This window comes from Diplotaxodon limnothrissa, linkage group LG12 (genome assembly GCF_057381915.1).
Source record: "Diplotaxodon limnothrissa isolate DT_005_m linkage group LG12, D_limnothrissa_male_GT1.1, whole genome shotgun sequence".
Lineage (NCBI taxonomy): Eukaryota > Metazoa > Chordata > Actinopteri > Cichliformes > Cichlidae > Diplotaxodon > Diplotaxodon limnothrissa.
In genome coordinates, this window is record NC_140607.1 from 13,170,895 (window position 1) to 13,193,926 (window position 23,032).

At 40.1% G+C, this 23,032-nt stretch overlaps 1 protein-coding gene across 1 annotated transcript in view; it reads right to left on the reverse strand.

The window, feature by feature from the left end:
* LOC146620939 (transmembrane protein 132C) overlaps positions 1-23,032 on the reverse strand; it is a 192,516-nt gene that overhangs the window by 56,158 nt on the left and 113,326 nt on the right. Inside the window, exon 4 of the mRNA XM_085367141.1 lies at positions 5,307-5,493. Within this exon, the coding sequence (XP_085223267.1) occupies positions 5,307-5,493 (187 nt within the window). The remainder of the gene's footprint in view (positions 1-5,306; positions 5,494-23,032) is intronic.

A 23,032-nucleotide genomic window follows, 5' to 3' on the forward strand; every position in this document is an offset into this window, starting at 1 on the left:
TGTTAGAGAAAAAGTCAGATTTTTTACATTAGCTAGCATAATGCTAGCTTATATTCAGGTGTTGTTGCATAGCCAGCTCTTTTTGTGGTGACAGGGACACGACAGGTAACTGTGGCAATAACAGGAATAAATGAGGATGTTTATGTATGTTAGAGTCATGGGGAGGAAGTGAATGATATTTTAATAAGATGTCAGTGGCACTGTCGCATTCCTTCGGATTTTAGCTTCTTTGGTGAAGCGAACCCCTTCTGTGATGATAAAACAAAGGTACAGTATGATCCTTCATATGTTAAGAATATAAACATCCCTTTGCAGCACGTCTTTTCCTTTGACGTACTATAAATGTGATTACGGAGAAGTCCTGTACTCAAATATGGTGGGGGATCATGGCAGCTTGCACAAGCAGCAAACAATCTTCTGTGTATTTTTAATAGATTAATTATGGGTTTATGAGAATGCATCAGTTTATTGGAAGATGTAATGAAACACTATTCTATGTATATTTTTGTAGAGCATATACATTTTCTATTAAATAACCTAAAAAATTACTGGCTGTGCCTTTAAAAACGCAACTATATATTAAATTTGCTCAGCCGTCAGGTTTGTATTGTGAAGGAGTATCAGTGTTTCTGATAGATGTAAGAGCATGTAAGTGTATAAACATTAACAATTAGTTTTGAGACAAATGAGAAACTGAATAACCATAATCTTTCTGACTGTTAGATAATTTAAACTGTTAAACTCCTTGATACATTCACCCAAGTATCCTTTAGTTGATGCTGTGTGCTCAGAGAAGGAGAAAAGAACAATTTAATGTCAGAACAGAAGACAGTTCATGGGATATTTTAGACAATAACAGTCAGTTCTTGGAAGGAAGTAAACCGGGCAAGCCAATAGAGATTAAAGTGACTTGGAAAGGTTGCAAATAGGACAAGTTACAAATTGTGCTGGCTAAGTGACTGGATCAGAACATCTGCAAAACAGTGTGATGTTCCTGAGATGCTGCGGCTTAACAAAAGCAGTCAAAAGAAGGATAACTGGTGGGATTATGGATGTTCTTGTCGAGCAAAGACTGCACCGTGTGGTCCAAATTCTTAGAAGAGCTTCTGTATCACTATCATAGTAAGAAGCAACCGAAGAGGTGAGACTGGCAGGGCCAACAGACCTGTACACTGCCACAGGACAGTTTTAACATGAGCCTAAAGAAGGCAGGATTGACCTGAATAAAGACTTGGGACTATATGTGACATCAGTCAAAAAACAGGAGGTTTCACCCAACCCAAGAAGAAAAGGAAAGAACAGAAGAGACATTGACTGAACCAGGAAGAAGATTAGCAACAGGGATAGAAGTGAGTAACTCAGGCTCGACTTGGCATCAGCTGATCTAGGAATGTCATCCATAAAGGTGACCAAACAAACTGTTCTGTGTTTCTGAGTGGTCACATCAACTGACCAGGAAGCGGAATGACAGAGAGAGTTCTGACATTTACTTTTTATTGAGAAATCATCTTGAAAGTAAGCTCAGTCTCAAAATATATGACTCCCGGGAATCTGAGATGAAAAAGTAAGGCCCAGATGTGGCTCAGGAGGTAGAGGAGGTCATCTACCAGTCAAATACTGAACCTCAAATTGCCCCAGATGCATTCATCAGAGTGTGAGTGCGTGTTAGGAAAAACACACACAAACACAAACTTCAAGGCACAGAATAAAAGTGTCCGTGGAAGGGTGGATGCGGCTAGTACTAAGAGTAGCTTAGGAGTACTTGGCTAAAGATGAAGCAGACCGAACCTAACACATGGGGTGTTGGTTGGCTAGATTAGAGAGCAAGGTAGCAGGCAGCCGGCTAGCAGCTGAAAACTCGGGATCAAGCAGGGGGCTAGTGGGCAGTAGATTGGAAAGGAGCGGAAAGCCCCAGCATTAGGCATAATCCATAGAGGCCTCCTGAACATCATAATACCCTCTCAGATATTCCTTGCCCATGCTGCTTTGGCAGCATTAGGGCAACCCACATACCATTAAAGACTACTTCTGCTCCACGTTTTCCATTTTTGTGAAAATGGCAACTTCAGTTCCATGTGCAGAGACCAGTTTTGTTTTGATGTTAGATTTTGCTTTCCCTTTCGGAGGCAAGATGGTGATGGCGACACACCTGCAGGTGTGTGCGTGTGTAAAGGGGGTTTGATGGCATTGCTCTTACATTACCTTACTTCCTCTTTTCTATCAGCGAAGAGTGTAGCAGGGAGGAGGGTGAGGAACTTATCTCTGGGCTTTTTCATGCCACAGTGATCCCAAGTAATCTAATTCAGCCTTCCTCTTTCTCGCTTGTGTGCTTTTCTCATACTGGTGCATGCAGATTGCAAAAAGCCTTACGTGCCTGTGTGTATTTGTGGGTGTGCAGGTGGGAAAAAAAAAGGGGGGGGGGGGACGACAGAGAAATACAGTTAATGAGAGTTAATGAGTTCTGGATGTATCTCCATCTATTTACGTTATGTGTTAAGTACTGCACCACTGGGGTGGCTGGAGTCGATGTGCACCTTTGGCTGTTGTCTGTGTGGGAGATGGCCATGGAGAAAAATGAAATAGCAAAGCAAAGAGAATATGTGTGCAGTCTTGTGCTGAACCCAAATAAAATGAAATTTTGAAAAAAGAAGTCCCCAAAAGAAATTTTAAACTTAATTTCTGATGATGAAAATGTCAGAAATGTTAGTATCAAAGGTATAGGCTGATCAGTGAAACCAGTCCTTTTTTATATACTTTATCCACACACTCACACGTGATAGCAGCTGCTTCACTGACTCACTGACAAGCCCTCTGAACAGATTAGAAAATCAAGGTAAGGAAAACAAAAATCAAAACTTTCAGTGCATACAGGGCACAGACACACAAATGAAGAGACAGTGCATCGTCTTTTTTATGGGACACATAACATCTTAGCGATCTTTAAGGCTTCGGTCTATAAGTTCAGCAAATAATTGCAATATTTAGTTAATTGAGATGCATTTTGTCGCAGTGATAAAATGTGTGATTTATACTTAGCAGTGAAAACCTTCCTCTGTGCACAATGGGTGGAGTGAAAATGCAGGGACGTGTCTGCAGGCTTGTGCACTCATTCACAGACTTCATTTTACAAAAACAATAAAGGCAATACTGCCAAGAATACGACCTGCACAACAGCTAAATACAATCAGATAATACAAATAAAGATTTTATTTACAGTGTGTTCACTGAGCGAGCGGGTGAAAAATCTCTGCTGGGGTCTCTTTTTTTACAAGCACAGGCTTTTGCAAAGTAATCATGCAAATCATCTTTGTAGTTTATGCCACTAGAAGTCATGTTTTCCTAGAGTAAGGAAGATGCACTGTTCATGCATCAGCGACATGAAAAAAGGGCGTGAGAGAGGGAACTCGAGCAATACTGAAGCATTAAAAACATAACTTCAATTATCCCAAGACTGGATCTGGGAGTGAGGATGCCTCAAATTCCTCTGAATTTTGGAACAGCCACCCACAGGCATCTATCATCTACGCAGCTACAGGCAATACTTACAGAATAACAATGACTAAGCAGTCAGGTCTGTATCATGCAGATCAGAAGCACCGAATCAGAAACAAACGCAATCTCTGCTTTAGTAATCAGCACCACTGTGACACTATGTCTTTCCCTTTTGTCAACACAACTCATTTCACTCATTTATTCACTTGAACGCTCTTGATCTAAATCAGAAACCGTGTTCTCCGGGTCGCTGAACAAAGCTACAAAGATGCATGAAATGCTCCTTGCATGAACCTCGACGAGGGATGAGCAACACAACCGACTACCTGCGCCTCGCTGAGGGAGACACACAGCTCCGGGCAAACCCTCAAGCCAGAGCCAGCCTTGAGACTCCAACTGTGGCCTGTTGGGAGCTACAGATGCTCTCTTCTTGCCCTGCTCCTAAACACACTTTGTGAGCACAGAGCAAACATCATTGCCTCTGCTTTCGCTGTCAAAACAACAGTCATGGAAGACGTTTAGAAGTCCTTTAGCAAAGTTAAAGCAGATACACTACAAAGAAACAAGTTAAAAAATAGAATCGAGTAAATGCAGTTATCTGTATTATCACTAAAATATATTTAAAGAATTAAAAGTTAAAATGCCTATTATGCAGAATAGCTTAATAGCTTAGTTAAATATAAAGGTTTGTTATTGAAACATGGGTTTAACTTTTTGTATATACAAAAACCTGTTGTCGGATACATGCAATTGATTAGAAAGTGTAATAATTCTCTGTGAAATGTAATGAAGCATCAAATATAAAGCTGGAAAAGGAAAATAAAATGCTTCAATAATACTGTTAATTTCCAGCCCAGCTGAGGAGCAACTGTCTGTGACGCATTATTTGAAGCATCCCAGAGGAAAAAGAAAAAAATCCTGCTCACTATAGCCTGTTTTTTCTGTCTCATTACAAAACAAATCATCTTGATATATATGGAGATTACTCATTTCTAAGCTGTTTCTCCCAAGCTTCCCCTTTGGACAAATAAAGAGCAAAACGAATGAAATCAGTCTAGGATTAATCATCCTGTCCAGTTTGATGGAAAAAACAGGAGAAGCACAAGAAAAACAAGGAGACAAAGCCTCATTTTGATCAATGAAACAACGTTCTTACATTTCACAAGCCCATTTATAAACCAATCAAGTTTTCCTTTCGTTCTCACCGTTATCTCAAAAGCTGATTGTTACAGTCAAATAAAGAGTGAGGGAGCAGTGAGAGAAAATGAGCATTTTTTAGGATCTTAAATAGGGATCGCAGTAGGATGAGAGGAAGGCCATTCCTCAAAAGCTGAATTTAAGCAAACTCTCATGTTAAACTTAAATTCTGTCATGTCTGAGAGCAACAGACTGGACAGAGAAAAGATTTTGAATAATTTGACATGCTCTTCCCCCTGGAATGGCATCACTGATATAAACATACTATTATCAAAGATTATTCAGCTTCAGCTAAATTAATGTCACTCCGTATACCACGAATGCATTCTCCTTGCTCGTTTATTAATACTTTGAATCTAATCTTTTTTGTTGTTGTTTTTTTAAAAATCTGACCAGCCATAAATATACTGATATCCTGCTTATAATTAATAGGGCAAAAAGTCTTTGCAATGCATTTCTTTCTTGTCGTGCAAACACATATGCAAATGTTGATTCTTGGTGTGAATTTACAATATGGTGCTCCATATTACCAGCATCTTCTACACGCATTCAGGGTAATGAGTCCAGCCATTTATATGTTTTGGGCACTGCACTGAGCTGGAAGTGGCATCACTCACCATGGCCAGGGGCACGATGCCCGCCACGTCCTCCTGAGCCAGGCGGATCTCTGTCTCCACCTCTTGAGTGGCAGCGCGACTGGCCGGGTATTCCACCTGCCAGGCCATCCAGCGGCTGCCCATCGGCTCTGGGAAGCTTTCCATTTTCAGATCCACCTGGAGCACCCTCTGAACTCCCATCTCAGGCCTATCAGCGTGCAGGAAAAAAAAGAGAGCGTGAGTGAATAGTTAAGCAGGTGGCTTGAAAAAAAAAAGAGCGTGTGCGGATGTCGTGACTTATGTGTGTTGGTGAGTTCATTCAACCCGGTTTCTGGTCTAATGACGACAAATGGTAAAGGCTGATGAATGTGTCTGAGGTTGATATCTATGACATTTTACCAGCTGAGATTCTCCAAAATGCCAAGTCCCTTTGTGTATGACTCTCTGTTCAACTCTCTGCTTTATGGAATATCATCCCGCCCGCTCTATATTCCTCTCACACTTTACAGTAGGTGATGTGCAATGTAAACACAACCTACGGCACAATCTCCCCGACACTCCAAAGAGCAATTCAAAGGAATATTTCATCAAGAGTAACCCCCACTAAGTTGTTGATGGCTGGGTTTGTCACCGCTGCCCTTGTTTGCCTTGCAGGAGTATAAATATACGGCATGCTTCAGCTCGATCTACAGTAGGCCTGAATTAAGTCAGACAAATGGAGAGCGTCGATAACAAAATTTCCCATGCCGCCATAAGTCTCCGGTGCTCACGGTTTAAATATAGCCCTGAGGCAGGAAAGGTCAGCATTACACGGGAGCTGGAGGAGATGGGAAATGGCACAAGATCTGTTAGCCACATCGTGCGTGTCAAATGGCAGGACTCGGGCCCAATAAATTTCATGCACGGTCTCTGTGGCACACCGGCGCAAAACAGCATCATGTAATTTGAGCATGGTGTGGGGGAGAGACAGAGAAAAGCAGGGGTGAAGAAATTCACATGTTTTTTTGTTTGGAGAGAAGAGCCTGTGGGGAATAGTGTCAAACATGAAGCAGAAAAAAAAGCAAATAATACAACGCCATGAGGAGAGACGATACATTTAACTCGTGGAAAGACAGCACACGCAAATGTATAACATCCTAAATTATAAATAGGAGACTAAAAACAGTGGCAAAATAAATAATAGAAATATTCAGAGAGGACACATCTTTCACATCGTTCTTATAGCACAACAACCCAATTTTCACATCCAACAGAGGTGTGTATAAATAATTAAGATGACAACCGAACAACTTGTGTCACATTTCATATTATCGTTCTAATCAGAGTGTACGACTCGCTGAAAACACAGAACGACAGCGTGGACTTACGTAACCGCTCCACATTGCTGTGGAAAAAACCACAGATACTAATATCTGTATAAAGACGAGCAAAGTCGCAAATTTCAGCAGGTGAAGAATTTCAACAGATGATGCACTAAACGTCCCGAAATAAAGTGCTTCAGTGTCACACAAAACCCGTGTCAGTCATCTGTCCAAGTGGCCTACTTTTCTTAGAACAGGCTTTTTTTCTTCTTTTTTAAAAGGTTGTTCTGGAAAAAACATCTCACATTTTAGGCAGCCAACAAGGAAGACAGGCAAAAGAATGAAAGCGACTGCACAGCAGAAAGGTTTGATTATACTTTACATACACTGCCAGGTATGGGAAAAGAGCGCACACACTCACAAAGTCAAAGGGCCTCCAGAAAAGACAGACACAATGTATTATTAGTTTTTTCCCCCCCTCTCTCCTTGAAACATGTCAATTATTTCCCTCCTTGCGTGATCCACTTGGCAGAGTTTAATAGCTGCTGTAAATGCTGCAACTTTTATGAGGTTACTGTATTTCTCCTTATAATAACAGTGTCAACAAAATGTTGAGGTTATGAGATTGTACATTGGACAAACAGGTCTTTCTTTTTAGGATGCAGACATGCTGCTAATTTGGCAGTTTTGTGAGAGAAATACATTTCCTTCAAAAGCAGACAGCATATGACAGCAATATAAAAACAAGTGCAAGAGAAGGATAAGCACAGACATGAGAATGCACACTGTTAGTCCATAGCTTGGTGTTTATTTGACCTCACCTTTGCTGGGGACTAATGGAAATAAGTTAGAGTGTGAAAAACACAGCTCTATGCAAAGGTCTGGAATTCAGTACGGTACAAAAAAATTTTGAGCTATAATATTACCCAATATTTTACCAGTGAAATTTGAAACTTGTGCAAAACACGCATGGGAATAGAGTATATAAGATCTGTATAATTCTAATGAGCTTAAAAGTCAGTATTTGGTTTGATCACTTTTATTCTTCAGCACATCCTGAACTCTCTTAATCAAACTTTCTTGTCATTTCTTTCAGTATTTTTAAGGAATAGTTCCCCAGGATTCTTGAGAGACATTCAAAGATCTTCTTTGGATGTTGGCTGCTTTTTGGTCTGTTCTCTGTCAGGATGATCCTGCACTGCTTCAATAATGTTGAGGGTTGAAATCTGAGGAGGCCAGTCCATGACTGTTTCATTGTATGTTTCCTATCTGGGTATGGTTTTCACAGTTTCATGGTTTGGGATCATTGCCATTGGGAAAAAAGAAGCTGTTGACAATCAGATGCTTTTCAGATGGTAATACATGGTTGGTCACAATCTGACTGTACTTTGGTGCATTCATAATGCCATAAATTTTGACAAGACCAACACCACTAGCTGAAATACAACCCTAAACCATGACACAGCCTCCAAAATGTTTGCAGATGGCTGTAGACATTCATTGTTGACTTTCCCCATACACAATAATGACTACTTAAACGAAAAATTTCTAATTTGGATACATCACTTATGAACACATGTTGTCACTGACTTTCAGTAGAGATCTTGTGTAATTTGGCATAGCTCAGACTTTCCCCTCTATTTCCCTTCTTTAAGAGTGGCTTCTTGACAGCCACCTTTCCACTGAGACCATTTCTGATGAGGCTTCAGTGAACAGTAGATGGATAAACTGAAGGGGCAGGTGCCTCTCTCAGGTCCTGTGTCAGATCTTTGCTGGATTTCCCCCCCTATTTCTTGAGGACATGACTTTCAGATACTCACTTGCTATAGTTCACTTTTAGCACAGCCATTTCTTCTTTGTCCTCCACTTGTTCAGTTTCCTGAATTTTAAAGGACAGTTTCCTTTTGAAGTTTAATGAAATTGTGGAAGTCACATTTGAAGCCATTGTTTTAGCATTCTGGCCACTGCCATGATGGTTTTCCTTGAGCCAGAAGTGACCATATGCAAGAGAGTGGACTGCAAAGCTGCCAGCTAATGCCACTAAATTTTGCTAGAAGCTGTGTCCATAGACAATAGCAGTACATCACAAAGACACTGATGCCTGCTAATTAATCCTAAGTAACAAGCTTCAATATCAATCAAACACACCTGAGCACCAGCTTTTTAGTTAAGCTGTTAGTACAAATAATCACACTGGTCATCTCTTTTGTCAAGTAATTGGACTAAAATAGTCGTCCGACAGCACAAACTGAAGAGAAGCTGTTCTGCTCCACTAGAACTCTTACTTCAGTGTCTCGGTGAAGATAAAGCCTGGATGGCCTCTAACTTCCTTAACTATAATGAGAACAAAACTGACGTGATAATGTTTGGACCAAGTGGCAATCCCAGCACTTCTCATTTTAACCTGCATAGTCCTGAGTAGGGATGGGTACCGGTGTCCGGTGCCATGATGGCACCGGTTCTGACATAAACGGTAGTAACCAGACCGAAAAGCAGCGCACATTTCGGTGCTTTTTTTTCCTGAGCTGTGATACACTTCTAGCCAATCATTTTACGTTTCCGAGGATAGTAGGCGGGGCCAGGTACGTACGTTCTGTTAGAGCAGAGCTCCAGATTAAAAATGTCCAAGGCGAAGCGGTCAAAAGTCTGGCTGTACTTCACAGCAAAATATGCAAACTCAGCAGCCTGCAACAAGTGCTTTAAGGTGATATTGTGATACTGTCAAAGGAGGTAACACCAAGAATCCGATGAAACACCTGGCGACGCATAGCGTTTTTTTTAAAAGCCGAGAAATGCGCCGTATTTGATAGCTTGCTGCGAGACCTCACACCGTGCACGTCGGGTGGGTTGCCAGTTATCGGACCCGGAGCAACATCCCCCAAAAACCCGAAGAATAGAGTCCTGGCCCCTAGCCCTGCCAGTGTAGCAGAAATGATGAGGATGATGATGCAGCAGCAGCCGTTCTTCTCTGCGTGAGTAGCTTAATGTTGTTCGTGTGTAATTTACGTTGAGTAGGCTAAACACGTTATTACATTAATGCAGGTAAGGTGAACTAGCAAACATCATCATAGCTACATGTGGCTGTCTTCTTGTTTGATGGCAGATACTCCCTTCACCCTGGACAAAAAAGGCTAAAATGACCAAAGAAAAAGTGGGAAACAGTTAAACATGAGAGGTTTTTGGACAAAGTTTGTGTTTTTTCCATTGTTTAAGCACTGCTTCCAGCCAAGAGTGATACCATATATGCCCCATAGCTGCAGAAAAGGCTAACATTGTTATCTTTTTACAAAAACAAAACAAAAACAGCTGAACATGAGAGGTTTTTGGACAAAGTTTGTGTTTTTTCCATTGTTTAAGCACTGCTTCCAGCCAAGAGTGATACCATATATGCCACATAGCTGCAGAAAAGGCACACATTGTTATCTTTTTACAAAAAAAAAACCCAGCTGAACATGAGAGGTTTTTGGACAAAGTTTGTGTTCTCCATTCTTTAAGCACCGGTTCGAGCACCGTTTAAGCACCGGCACCGTTTCAAAAGTACCGATTTGGCACCGGTATCGGATAAAACCTAAACGATACCCATCCCTAGTCCTGAGCCTTTTATTAAGTCACACGCAAAAATTCAGCGGTTAAATTTGACACAAATTTCACCTTTGAAAAACGGATTAGCTCAGTTCTACAGTGGTCTTTTTTCAAACTGAGGCTTTTATCCAAGGTGAAATCATTTCCATGCTTTTATTACATCCCAGCTGGACTATCGTAACTCCTTAAATGTTGGGGTTAGTCGGACCTGCCTTGCAAGACTGCAGTTGGTCAAGAATGCTGCAGCTCGTCTTCTGAACATATTTCCCCGGTGCTTGTCTCTCTTCACTGGCTCCCTGTTCACTTCAGAATTGGTTTTAAAATTTTATTGTTGACTTACAAAGCCCTGGATGGACAGGCTCCCGGGTATTTGTCTGACCTCTTGCAGCCTTATGCGCTCTCTAGATCTCTTAGATCAAATGATCTTTTGATTTCAGCCATACCAAGGTCTAGGCTGGTTCACAGAGGTGATCGAGCATTTGGAGTCGTAGCGCCTAAACTGTGGAATAATCTACACATCAGACAGGCTCCTTTTAAAATCTCATCTAAAACACATTTGTATTCACAGGCTTTTAATACAGTATGAGAGTTATTTGGTATTTCTTACTAATATTATAAGTTATTTAATACAAGTTATTTTGTGTTTCTGCACAGCACTTTGGTCAATGTTGCTGTTGTAATTAAACGTGCTATAAAAATAAAAAAACATAAATGAAACAAACATGGGGGAGTGATCTAGTTCAGTGATTCGGAACATCGAGGTAAGTCCTAACACAAATCTATCAGCCTAGTTAGCAACCAGCTATCAGTTAATGCGATATCCTTAAAAACGGAAACTTTAAGGTTTAAAAACACCCTGAGAGGCTTAGTTATAAAGAAAATTCAGCCCAGAGAGTTGTTATAATGGACAAATATAGCTGCAGGGATCACAATCATTTTGTTGCACGAGGCTGTAAACTGTCTGCTCTTTGTTGGAAACGTCCAACCTTTTTACGTGCGAGTCCACAGGGATCGACTTTTGGATGCAAGGAAATACATTTTTATTCACTCAATTCATTTTTCAGCTCCAGAGTTTGTCGTTTGAGACCTACAGGAAAGATTAACGAGGGACAAATAATGTGCTAGTCCTATTAACAGCGTTGATGCCCAGGCAGCATCTGCAGGGAAGAGTCATCTTAAGGAGACGTTACAGAAATTACAATATCTAACGTATGCTAGGAGACATTTTGATGCACTCACTTTGGAAACAATGACATAAACAAGTGAATTAAAAAGTTAAACTGAGTTTTTGACTACACACATATTTTTTTAGAAGATTTTGCCTTGACAAAAATAAGAATGTCAAAAGCTCTGTGGGGATCAATATGTACTGCTGTGAGGCTGTATATGGATTATTGTTAATTTTCCATCATCATTTAAATCCGCACATTAAAGCAACATTACTGGCTCCTAATCTGCCCAGAGCTTCCTCTGGGGCCCCGAAAACCTAGCTTGTGCTGACAGCATATATTAAACTCAATTCTTCTTCTACCACTTCTGTGTAAAAACGTGCCGCACTTAGCACCACCTTATGGCAGAAGCTTTGCATTCCATATCTAAATGTACTGCAGATTCAAAACTACTTAAGGGTTGCTTATGAATACCTGCAACTGGAAAAATCATTAATTGCATATAATGCATATATGTATGCAATAAAATGAACTGTCGCTTATATCCAACAATATATAACGGAAAATATCAGCAATATTAAAAATGTGTGGACCTGCACACCCTAACATCTGTTGTCCCCTTACATTAAAGGAAGAATGGATGCTTAAGTGACACTGAAAAAAGTTTGTACAACAATAGGCAACAATGATCCAAAGGACACCTCAAGAATAAACTAAAAGCTTTAAGAGTAGCTCTCACTGTCTCCTGGGCATTGCTGAATATCTCTGAGAAGTGGTATGCTTATGCTTACATGAATAAAGTGACCTGCGAGAAAGAATGGGTAAAAAATATTTACATTAATATGTGATTTGACAAATGGCTAATTTATAACGCAGTTGTGCATGCGATTGCAAAAATCAAACATGTGTAATTGCCCGTGTCTGACCAAATGTCTTTTTTTAAATAATGATACTTAAAAACCAAAGCTCCTGCTCACATGAATTGCTAACCAATAAAGTGAAAAACAGATGGCAAAAAGAAGAAATACAACGACACGTTCCTGCCTCCTAAAGTCACATAGCAGCCCTGGCACCACTCCACTGACTGTCCTCTGTATTTGACCTCCATTGACACACATCAAATAAAATGAAACCTGACAGAAACATCGGTGTGAGGCTGACTGTGGTCACAGTTGTTGAGTCAGTGACATCAACCATATACACCAGCATGCCATCCTGAGTTGACCTTTTTTCTGCAAGTCTGCTAATCACATGGCTCGCTGGGGGAAACTGTTCATTTCTCTGTCACTTCCAGCATGGGGTCTAATTCAATTAGCAACAAAAGGGGGCTGTAGATGCTTGCAACACAGCTGGCCTCGGTCTGATAATTATCTGTAAGCTAGCCACGGTTTGACTAAATCTGAGAGCAGACAAACGACCAGAGGGCAGCCAAAGAGAGAGATAACAGGCCCAAAAGTTGGAAGCAGCTGGCCCTTTGGTTCTAGGGACCGGACTGGAGAGGAAATCAGACTTGACAAGGTGCTGTCGGTGACGGCTGACAACCAATGCACTGAGAATAGCACAGAGATCTCTGAGAGGATGGTGTTTGGGCCCATTCAGGTTGCCCATAAATCACAATGACACCAGCAGATCTGTCAGACACGCACAATGAAACATAAGTGAACACCCTAGCATCATAATGTGTTTAAAATGCTATATGAAGCTTAGGAATGCATCAAAATGACAATGTAAAGTCAATCATTGCCGTTAACGGATGTGATTATGATAACGGCACCTTTTCACCGGATTTGCATGCGCGCTGGTATCCCTACAGGTTAAAGAAATGCAGATTGCCTTTACCTTTCTAAAGTTTTCCACTGCCGTGTGCTATATACCATCCATCAGCTCCGTTGTACCCACCCATATATCGGCTTATCCTTTAGACTGTCATGGAGTGCTAGAACTGATTCCAGCTTACATTGGGTTAGAGGCAGGGTACACCTCAGGCAGGCTCATCACCAGTCACTCACTGAGCTGACACTTAAAGACAGCAACTCATGCTCACGTTCACACCTGCAAACCCCCTCCTAAGACACAGGCTTGCATGTCTTAGGAGGGGACTTTTAAAAATGTTTTATAAATGCCTAAATCCACAGTATCCAGTAGCTGAACACATTCGGCTAGACGGTTAACTCCCAGTTAGAGTTAGAAGCCAACTGTAAAAAAGAAAAAAATACCTCTTTATTTTCTGTATTATTTAAGCACATTAGGAATGTGGGTTGGTGAAGTTTGGTGACTCACTGCTGAGTCTAGACAAAGAGCTGCTGTCTATTCCATTACATTTAACAGACAAACAAAGGAGTAATATCAGCCTTCACATAACTCTAAGATAAAAAGCATTTTTTTCACATTCTCATGCACATCCTGCAATCTAAAAAGCAACAAGCATCTAAAATGGCCTGTAAACACTCTTAAAAGAGTGTGTTCAGCTTACTGCCATGTATCACACTAAAAAGGAAGCACGACTGAGAATTGTTTTTTATTTCTTTAAAAAGATGCTTTGGATGGCAAAAAGCATGAATCCAAAAGTACCTGATTCTTGTTTTTTTTGCCAGTGAAATAAGTTAATTAGGTCGTATTGTCAGCTCTGTTTTGCAAAAATAAAAGGAACAAATTACCAAAGGTGCAGCACCTAGGTTTAAGGTTATAACAAATACCCTAGTATATTTAGCTAATATTCTTCCATATGCCCTTTCAAAAGCACGTTATCAACAAACTCAAACTTCTGTCTTCACTAATTACACAGTCTAAAAAGCACCTTGCACAGGTTATTCAGCTCAATCTTATCTTGTTAGCAGCATACTAGAGAGCTATTGAATTGATGCTGCGAGAAGGTTAAAGAAAGATAGATTTAAATGTCAAAATGAATAAAAAGACACAGGACAAAGTTATTGGAAGAATTTCCTTTTTAGCAGACATCTCCAGAGAAGGAGCTATAATTGAAAGTGCTTCTATTGTGCCATTATCAAACTCCCTGTGTCATTGTGACACTCCTTGTTTAATCTCCCTCTGATGTGATAGGATCATTGTGTCCACTGCCTCGTGGGATTTGGAGAATAAGAGAGAGAGATAGACAGGGAGCTTTTGTGGAATAAGTAAAGTGACATTTTCAGGTCCAATTTCTTCATTTCTTCAACTTGTAGGTCAAGTATTCTTAGACATCCTGTCATATTATAGTTACAGTAGAATAACATCCTCACGCCCAGCTGCACATCTGTAGTTAAAGCTAGACTAGTCTTTTCTAACTGTATGCCATGGGATGCACAGTGTAAAGTGTAAGCGACACTACAAAGGCTCACAATAAACACCAGCAGAGAAACTGAAGAAACATTGCTGATACATGCAACAAGGGCTGTTGAACAGAATGTCAGAATGAATATGCATAATGCAAGCTGATGGGACCAGAGGAGATGCTGTCCAGAACACTCTCAGACAGCGTCTGTGTGTGTGTGGCATGGGGCCTCATGCATGGAACACCAAACTTCTTGTGGGTGAAAATAATGAAATTTGTAGCTTCAGTGGTGCTTGAAAACAGCACCCTGAATCTCTGCTGTTCTCATGCTCCGTCACCTGGAACAGCAATAAACCAGTCAGCAGAATGGAGCTAGGACACACACGTACCCCCACACAGACACACACACATACACACACACACAAATAGTTGTCCGTGTAAGTATGTGCAAACACAATACATGCTCTGCACCGGTGCATCAGTGTGGGAATCTGTCGCTGAACACACACACACACACACACACACACACACACACACACACACACGCAGTTAAATAATTGTCAGTTTCATAATGAGCAAAAAAATTTTGGGAAAAGACCACAAGGTAGAGGCTTTCCTTGGAGAAGGCCCCTTTGGTGTCGTAACCAAATGTCAAAAAACAAAAAACAAAAAAGCCGTGGCTATCAAAATCAATAAGAGCAAACCTGAAATTTTGCAACAGGCAAAATTAGAAATTTTCATCCTAGAGAAACTGCAATGTTTGGATGGGGATACCTGCAATATTGTTAAGTGGAATGGCTATTTCCTAGATGGAAAGCGTATCTGCTTAAATTTTGAACTGCTTGATCAAAACCTGTGGGACTACATGAAAGATCGGAATCACCAGGGTCTCCCCATAAGAGAACTGAGGCCAATTTTACAACAACTAGCAAATGCTCTTTTCCATCTGAGTTCCCTGGGAATAGTGCATGCTGATCTCAAACTTGGAAACATAGTGGTTGTGAACCGCCATCAGTCTCCTGTCAAAGTTATTGAATTTGGCCTCGCATGTCCTGTGTCTGCAGTGATTTGTGGTACCTGTGTGCAGACCATTTAGTAGGGCACCTGAAGTTATGCTTCATATTCCATATAATGAAGCAATTGAAATGTGGTCGCTGGGGCTGGTAGCTGTCAGGTTTATATTGTTGATTGTCATTTATGCTTAGAAATATTTAACCATATGTGCTTAGAGGTGTATAATCGATTGTGTAGTGATAGGATGTGTGATCCTTAGGAGTCTGCAAAGACTTTGTGTGCATTTCAGAGTGCTCTGGCATTCACACTCACACCCTGGGAGCATGGGAGAGGTAGCTGTGGAGCTTGCTACAGGGGTGCCACTCTACCCTGGGAATGAGGATTATCACGTTTTAAAATTCATCATACACACTCAGGGCCAGCCACCAGATTATATTCTAGACTGTGGCACGGCCACAGAATATTATTTCAGAAAAGACGACTACGGCGAACAACGCTGGACATTTAAGATGGACAAACAATTTCAGTACGAGACAGGAGACCAGTCCAAGGAAACACCTCAGCATCTTGATGAGCTTGAACAACTAATCATGGTTAGCAAAGGACCTTAAAGTGGCACAAATTTATTGGTCAGCCTGATTAAGGAGATGTTGGCCTTGGATCCAAACTGGCGCATCAACCCCTCAGAGGTTCTCCAGCATCTCTTTTTTGAGCCTGACCTTTCTAATGGTTCCCCCTGCATTGACGTGAGAAGCAGAGGGGCACAAAAATCTCTAGCAGTATTTCTTTGACTCCAGACAAATGTGACAAAACCACAAGCAGGGGTTGGAAAAGGCTATTTCCAGCCTAATTACACTGCAAACGCTTATCCACAACGCAAAACCAATATTCCTTTAAATCTGACAAAACTAGCTTAATATTTTAACAAAAAATTAATAAGTTGCTCCAATAATTATCACTTTGGCTTTTTTTTTTTTTTTTTTAATTTTCACTCCTCCCACCCCAACCAGTCGCGGCAGATGGTGGCTGTCCCTTCCTGAGCCTGGTTCTGTCGGAGATTTCTTCCTCTTACAAGGGAGATTTTTCTCCCCACTGTTGCTAAATGCTTGCTCATAGGGAATCCTTGATTGTTGGGGTGGCCAATGCTGTAGGGCAGGGGTCTCAATCTACTTCAACACAGCTGAAACAAATGCTTGCAGGACATCTGCGATACAGTAGCTCTCGAGGATTGGAGTTAGAGAGCCCTGCTCTAGGGGAGCTAGCAATTCTTGTGAAAACGAAAAAAAAAAAAAAAAGCCTTAAAAGCAACAAGCCTTAAAAGCAACAACAACAACAACCAACAAATATAGTGTTGGTTGTTGGGCACAATTTTGGTGAATATCCATTTAGTAATCACTGTGTCAAGTTTATATCAATATTCAAAGCGGAGCAGCGGACACCTTACCATCACACCAATCCTTCAATCAGACCTCAAACACCTTAACATAGGTAAAATTGGATACAAATGAATTAAATAAACCAGCTTTAATCATCAACTGATTGTTGTTTGTAATTCTTCAAAAATACAGTTCTTTTTTCTCTTCAGCCTCCTAGTAGACACACCTGTGGTATAAATGTGAAGATCCTCTGATTTTCAGAAAAGTTGACCTCTGACCTTGAAGTCAAGGTCACTGAGATTTAAACTTACCCATATGGAAAAGATATATATAAATCTTATAAAGTTTGTATCTGTCTTATAGGTTTTTTCTATTTCTTTTCCATATGGGTAACTGAGAGTTTTAGTAGATGCAACCACGGTATTGATTTGAAAATTGTACGTTGCCTCATTCTGGAGTTGTTGTATTCACAAAACTTGGGTCTCCACACTTTGTGGTTGTTGTTTGTTTTTAATTAAAGATTACAACACAAATAGCAAAAATAACCACACTACTGTCAGGGCTGGACTGGGACAAAAAATCGGCCCGGGCATTTTGACTAGAGACCGGCCCACCAGGTATTATAGGAAAAACCATAAAGCCTTTGAATGAAAACAAACGCTGTTGTGACAGTGATGTACACTGTCTTGTTGGTATATGTATGATTTCTATACGTTGTACATCAGATAAAAACTTTGGTTGTAAGATTCAGATAATTATTTAATAAAAGCTAGATATTTTAAATGAGAATAAGAAAGAAAAGTATTTTATTTGTGCCCCCCTTTCCCTGTTAATGCCCTACCTGGCCCCCCTGGCAAAGCTTTGCTAGACCCGTCCCTGCACAGTTACCAGCTGTCAACTATTTAGAAAAGGATCCTGGTGTTATTTGTCTCTCAGAAACAGTTCTTAACTTCCCTTCAATCATTCATGTCACCTAAAAGGTAAACCTGTTTCTCCGTCACAGCTCTGATGATTCAGTAAGGACATCTCCTGGTTTCATCTTCATGTTTCCCTCTCACCAGATAACCAAACCGATATAATGACCAGTAGCTTTTACAGCTGTGGCTCCAGCAAACATCTGCTGATACTAGAAATTAATATTAAATAAATTCTAACAAAAGCTGATTAAGCTTAAACGTACTGCTGTTGTTTAGCGCGACATCCGCTGGTTTCCTCTTTCTGGCACATAGTGGGCGATAAACAAGCAAGAGAGAAAAGCTGATCAGCTGATCATTGATCAGTTTCACCATTGAATGAGAGAAGAAGAGACAGCTGACAGCGTAAAGACAGAGAAAAACTCTAGCTTTGTGTCTTTTTCCATCCTAGCTGAAGTACGGGACAAACTGTGTTCCTTTTCACCTCAATACGAAACACGTAATATTTTCTCTGAATGCAGGACGATTCAGTTTTTTAGGGGATGGTTGGCAACTCTACTAACTAACCTTATGAGTAAAATAAAGTTCACTATCAGTAACATAGCGCTCACCTAGCTGTAGAAACTCCGTCATGCTAGCCAGTACGCAGTACGAGTTATTGTAACTGACGATAAAAACTCAGCACAATGAAAATAAACTCCACCTAAACTTGGTTTATATCTGACCCAGATAGACTGCAGGTCATAACTTCTTACCTGAAGTTCAGTTCACCTGACACTCGGACGGGCGGGTCTGCTCCTCCTGCCTCCCCTTTCCCTCATCCACCTGGCCTCTTGTGGCAGCTCCACCATAGCCACCACCAAACAACTGAGTTATTTTTACACATCTGCCAGCATCTGGCCAATCCACCACCTCTCATTGTTTATACTGTTATAAAAAAAAAAAAAAAAAATCATTGGCCCATAAAAACGAAAAATCACCATTGGCCCACCGGGCAAATGCCCAGTATGCCCGATGGCCAGTCCAGCTATGACTACTGTCCATTTTGACAACACTATTTTGATTTTACCTAATGTAGTGCAAAAACAAAACAAACAAACAGAAATAAATAAAATACTGCATATAAGGTACATACTACAATTCATGTGTTACTGATCCTCTGCTGCAGCTCAGTAGGGACACATGGTCTGTGTCAACACACAGGGGAACACTAAGATTTCAGAAGATTTTCACTGTGTTTGTCAAACTCAGACACATAATTGTTTCAAATAAGTTACAGAATTTCACAAAACAAGGAGTATGGACTTTGTGCCTCATCATATTATCATTTCATGATCTTCGGAAAGTTTTACTAGCGCTATGCTAAATTAATTCAGGTATAATGTCTATTTGGTACAATTCAAGCAAGAACAATGAAAAGAGAGCTTGTCATCTAGTGCATATTTGGCAATTTGAAAAGGTCTATTCTAAATATTATTTTGATTTAACTTCTGATTTTTACCATTCTGCAGCACCATGCAGTACCCTCTGGTATGCGCCTAGTTGGTCAGGGGTTCATCCTACAGCAAGATAATGACCCAAAACATAAGTCCAAGCTATGCCAGAACTACCTCAGGGAAAAAGAACAAAATGGTTTACTTGAAAACATAGAGTGGCCACCGTCTCCAGACGTAAACTCCATCGAGCTGGTTTGGGATGCACAGGACAGAAGAGTGAAAGTAAAGCAAACTACAAGTGCTACACATTTATTGGAACTTTTGCAACAGATATGGGAACAACAGTGATTTCGATTTTAGAAAGAAAGCCACGTGTGGGTTCAGCTGTTATATCTGCCAAAGGTGGCTAATTTGATGAGTCAAAAATGTAGAATACATTTTGGTCTATAAATTAATTCTGGGACTTCTTGTTTTTTTAACTCCAATTACTTATTTGTACTAAGCTTTCATTTCAGAGTGCAAAGAGAAAGACTGCATCATTTTATTTTTAAAAAAGAAAAATTGTGGTGTCCTAAAACTTTTGACGGGTAGTGCATGTATCTCAAAAATGTGTTTTAGCATTTTTATTTCAAAGTGCTTTCCCTGCTTTTCATATAACCAAAGCCAAATATAGAAAAACCACTGGGAAATAGTTATTCAATCCTAAACAATGTGGGGTGACTAGCTAACTCTGATGTACACACAAAGCATACAGGAAGTGTGGTAGTGTGCTTAAAATGAAATCTGACCCAGTTTATTCTTGAGATTATTCTCCTTCTGCTTGTCTAACAGTAGAGGTAAACACAGAGACTCAACAGCTTGTCCACCCCAGCATCATTGCTCTAGTTCAACTACCAATCTGCATGAGATTAATTCCCTTTTTTAGTTGTTTGAATTAAAATATCAACGTGCAACATTATGCCTTTGGACCACTCTTCTAAGGGTAATCATCATACTATAAAGATTATATGTGTGTTCCCCATTTCCTCCAACGTGAGAAGACCAATCTTGATGAAAGTTTGCAAAAATAAAATATATCTGAATTACATCTACAAATATTTTATACGAATCCACAATCACATAGATTTGTACATTTGACAGGTTAGCTAAGTATAGTAAAGAATGTCAGACTAGAATGGTGAGTCAAGCATACACATGTTTGCATGTTTTCTATCCCTGTGAGGACCATGCACTCACTGAGGGCAGTCAACTTGATGATGATGACAGTGAGGAAGAGTGGAAAGAATTTTAATGTACAGTTAGGAGGTCAGGGGCGATTTCAGAATAAGCCTCATGTGATGTGTGTGGGTAAACAATCATGTGTGTATGGAAAGGACAAAATTGCACCCCAAAATGTTGCAAGGTTATTATCGTTAACGAAAACTAACGAAATAACGAAAACTAGAAGTGAAAAAACATTTTCGTTAACGGAAATAAAAATAAAAACAAAAAAAGGAAAACTAACTAAAACTGTAATGAGCGTTCACAAAACTAACTAAAATTAACTGAATTTATAGCAAAAATGTGTTCAGTTTTCACTGATGTGTGCGTGTCATACAATAGTCGAGGGTGAAAATGAAGTTTATTTTCCAGATTTATTTCTTGCTGTCTCATTATGCCAGCAGGTGGCAGTACGTTAGTCGAGTCGTCTGTGTTGCTGCTCTGTCCACGCGCAGAATCATGTCAGGAAAAGTCGGGAGAAAGCGCCAGAGTCCAATTTGGGATTACTTTGAATATGACTGTGTTTTGGATAAAGCAAGTGTCTTGTAGTGGAAAGAGACAAATTATGAGGGACATTTCTAAAGGGAAAAAATCCCACAAACCTTATAGTGCTCTTGAAAAGCTCACACAAGAAGGCTAACCTAGCTTACCTTGGGAAGGTAAGGGAGCACACTCAACCCTCATCCCCAGAAAACAGAAGCTAACCCCAGGCAAGGCAGCGTGATGCATCCCGAGACAACAGGACGGGGACATCTACATAACTGTGTGAGTCAATTGCCTTCAAAAAGTTTATCAATTCACTTGAACCAAAATTACGAACACCCGGTGCTGCAAGAGTTAATAGTCTCATTGGGGCCAAGATATACATTTTATAGTTGCCTGGTATCAATGGTTGTTCATCTGCCTTTATTTATGTATTTATGTATTTATTTATTTATTTAAGGAACCCATAGGTGGAAATGTGAGTTGTCTGTCTCTGCATGTTAGCTCTGCGACAGACAGGCGACCTGTCCAGGGTGCAGGGTGTGGAAGCTGGAATAGCAACATACCCAAGGATAAGCAGAAGAGCATGACTGATATGATGAAAGTGGGATTTTGTTACACTTAATTTTTGCAAACACAACTAAAACTATAACTGAAACTAATCAAAACTAAACTGAAACTAAGGAATAAAAACTAAACTAAACTAGCAAACAATTGGTAAAAACTAATTAAAACTGATATAAAATTGAAAATCTGAAGTCAAAACTAAATAAAAATAAAAACTAATGAAAATTGCAAAACTATTAAAACCCTGGTGTGTTGGTGTATGTGTGTTGGTAACATAGAAAGGACTACCACGATTCAATGGTACTCCAAAAGTCAGAAATATGATGGCCTCCTCACATTTAACAGCAACTGTTTTCTGAAGTTCCACACAGAAAAGTTATTAATGACACACACACACACACACACACACACACACACACACACACACACACACACACACACACACACACACACACACACACAGAGACAAATACTGTACACCTAATCGCTCATGCTGTTAACGTTTTCTAAAGTCAAACATCTAAATCTAAACATACAGTATACAACAACAGTATGCAGCACACATTCTTTACTATTGGCCCAGGATCTATTATTTAATAATCACTGCTACATGTTTACATTTTCACAAATGCTTCTGCAACAAGCAAAAACAGTGTGTTCACTGAAGACTGCATTTATCTGTTTATTTTAAACACTACTGAATTAACAAAAAAATAGAAATAATATTTATGACCGTCTGCTCCAAGGAGTCCCTTGCCTCTTTAAAAGGCAAAAAATATAGTTAAAAATTAATGTCTTTTAACAGAGCTTGACTTCAGTGCTGTAACTTACAAGTTCTAGCCATTATTAATGAAACTGTGACGTGTCTTCAGATATCTTATTTATGTGATCAAGATAATCAAGATAGATGAAGATCAATGATACAAGATTAGTGCAAATGTAAAATTTAGTCTTTACAAATAAAAAACACCCAAATGAGAAGCTGGGAGTGCAAAATTTGTTGATTCAAGGGGGCTTAAGCATACACCCTGCTGTCCTTACCCATATTAGGGTTGCAGGGAGCAGGAGTCTGTCTAACTGCTGGAGAGCAAGAGTAAACCCTAAACTGGTCACCAGTTGCTCACAGGGCTAACAGAGAGAGACAGACAACAACAACACAATCTCACATCCACATCTATATCCAGTTCAGAAATAACAGTTAAACTACTGTACGCTAATACTCCAACCATGGACTGTGGGAGGAAACTCGAGCACTCTGAGGACATCCCAAGGAGGCCTCTCTGGTCCTGCACCCAACCAGAGAACACTGCACACTGCACCACTGTGCACCCAAATCACTGATTTTGGATTTTCTTATTGTCTATCATTTGTTGA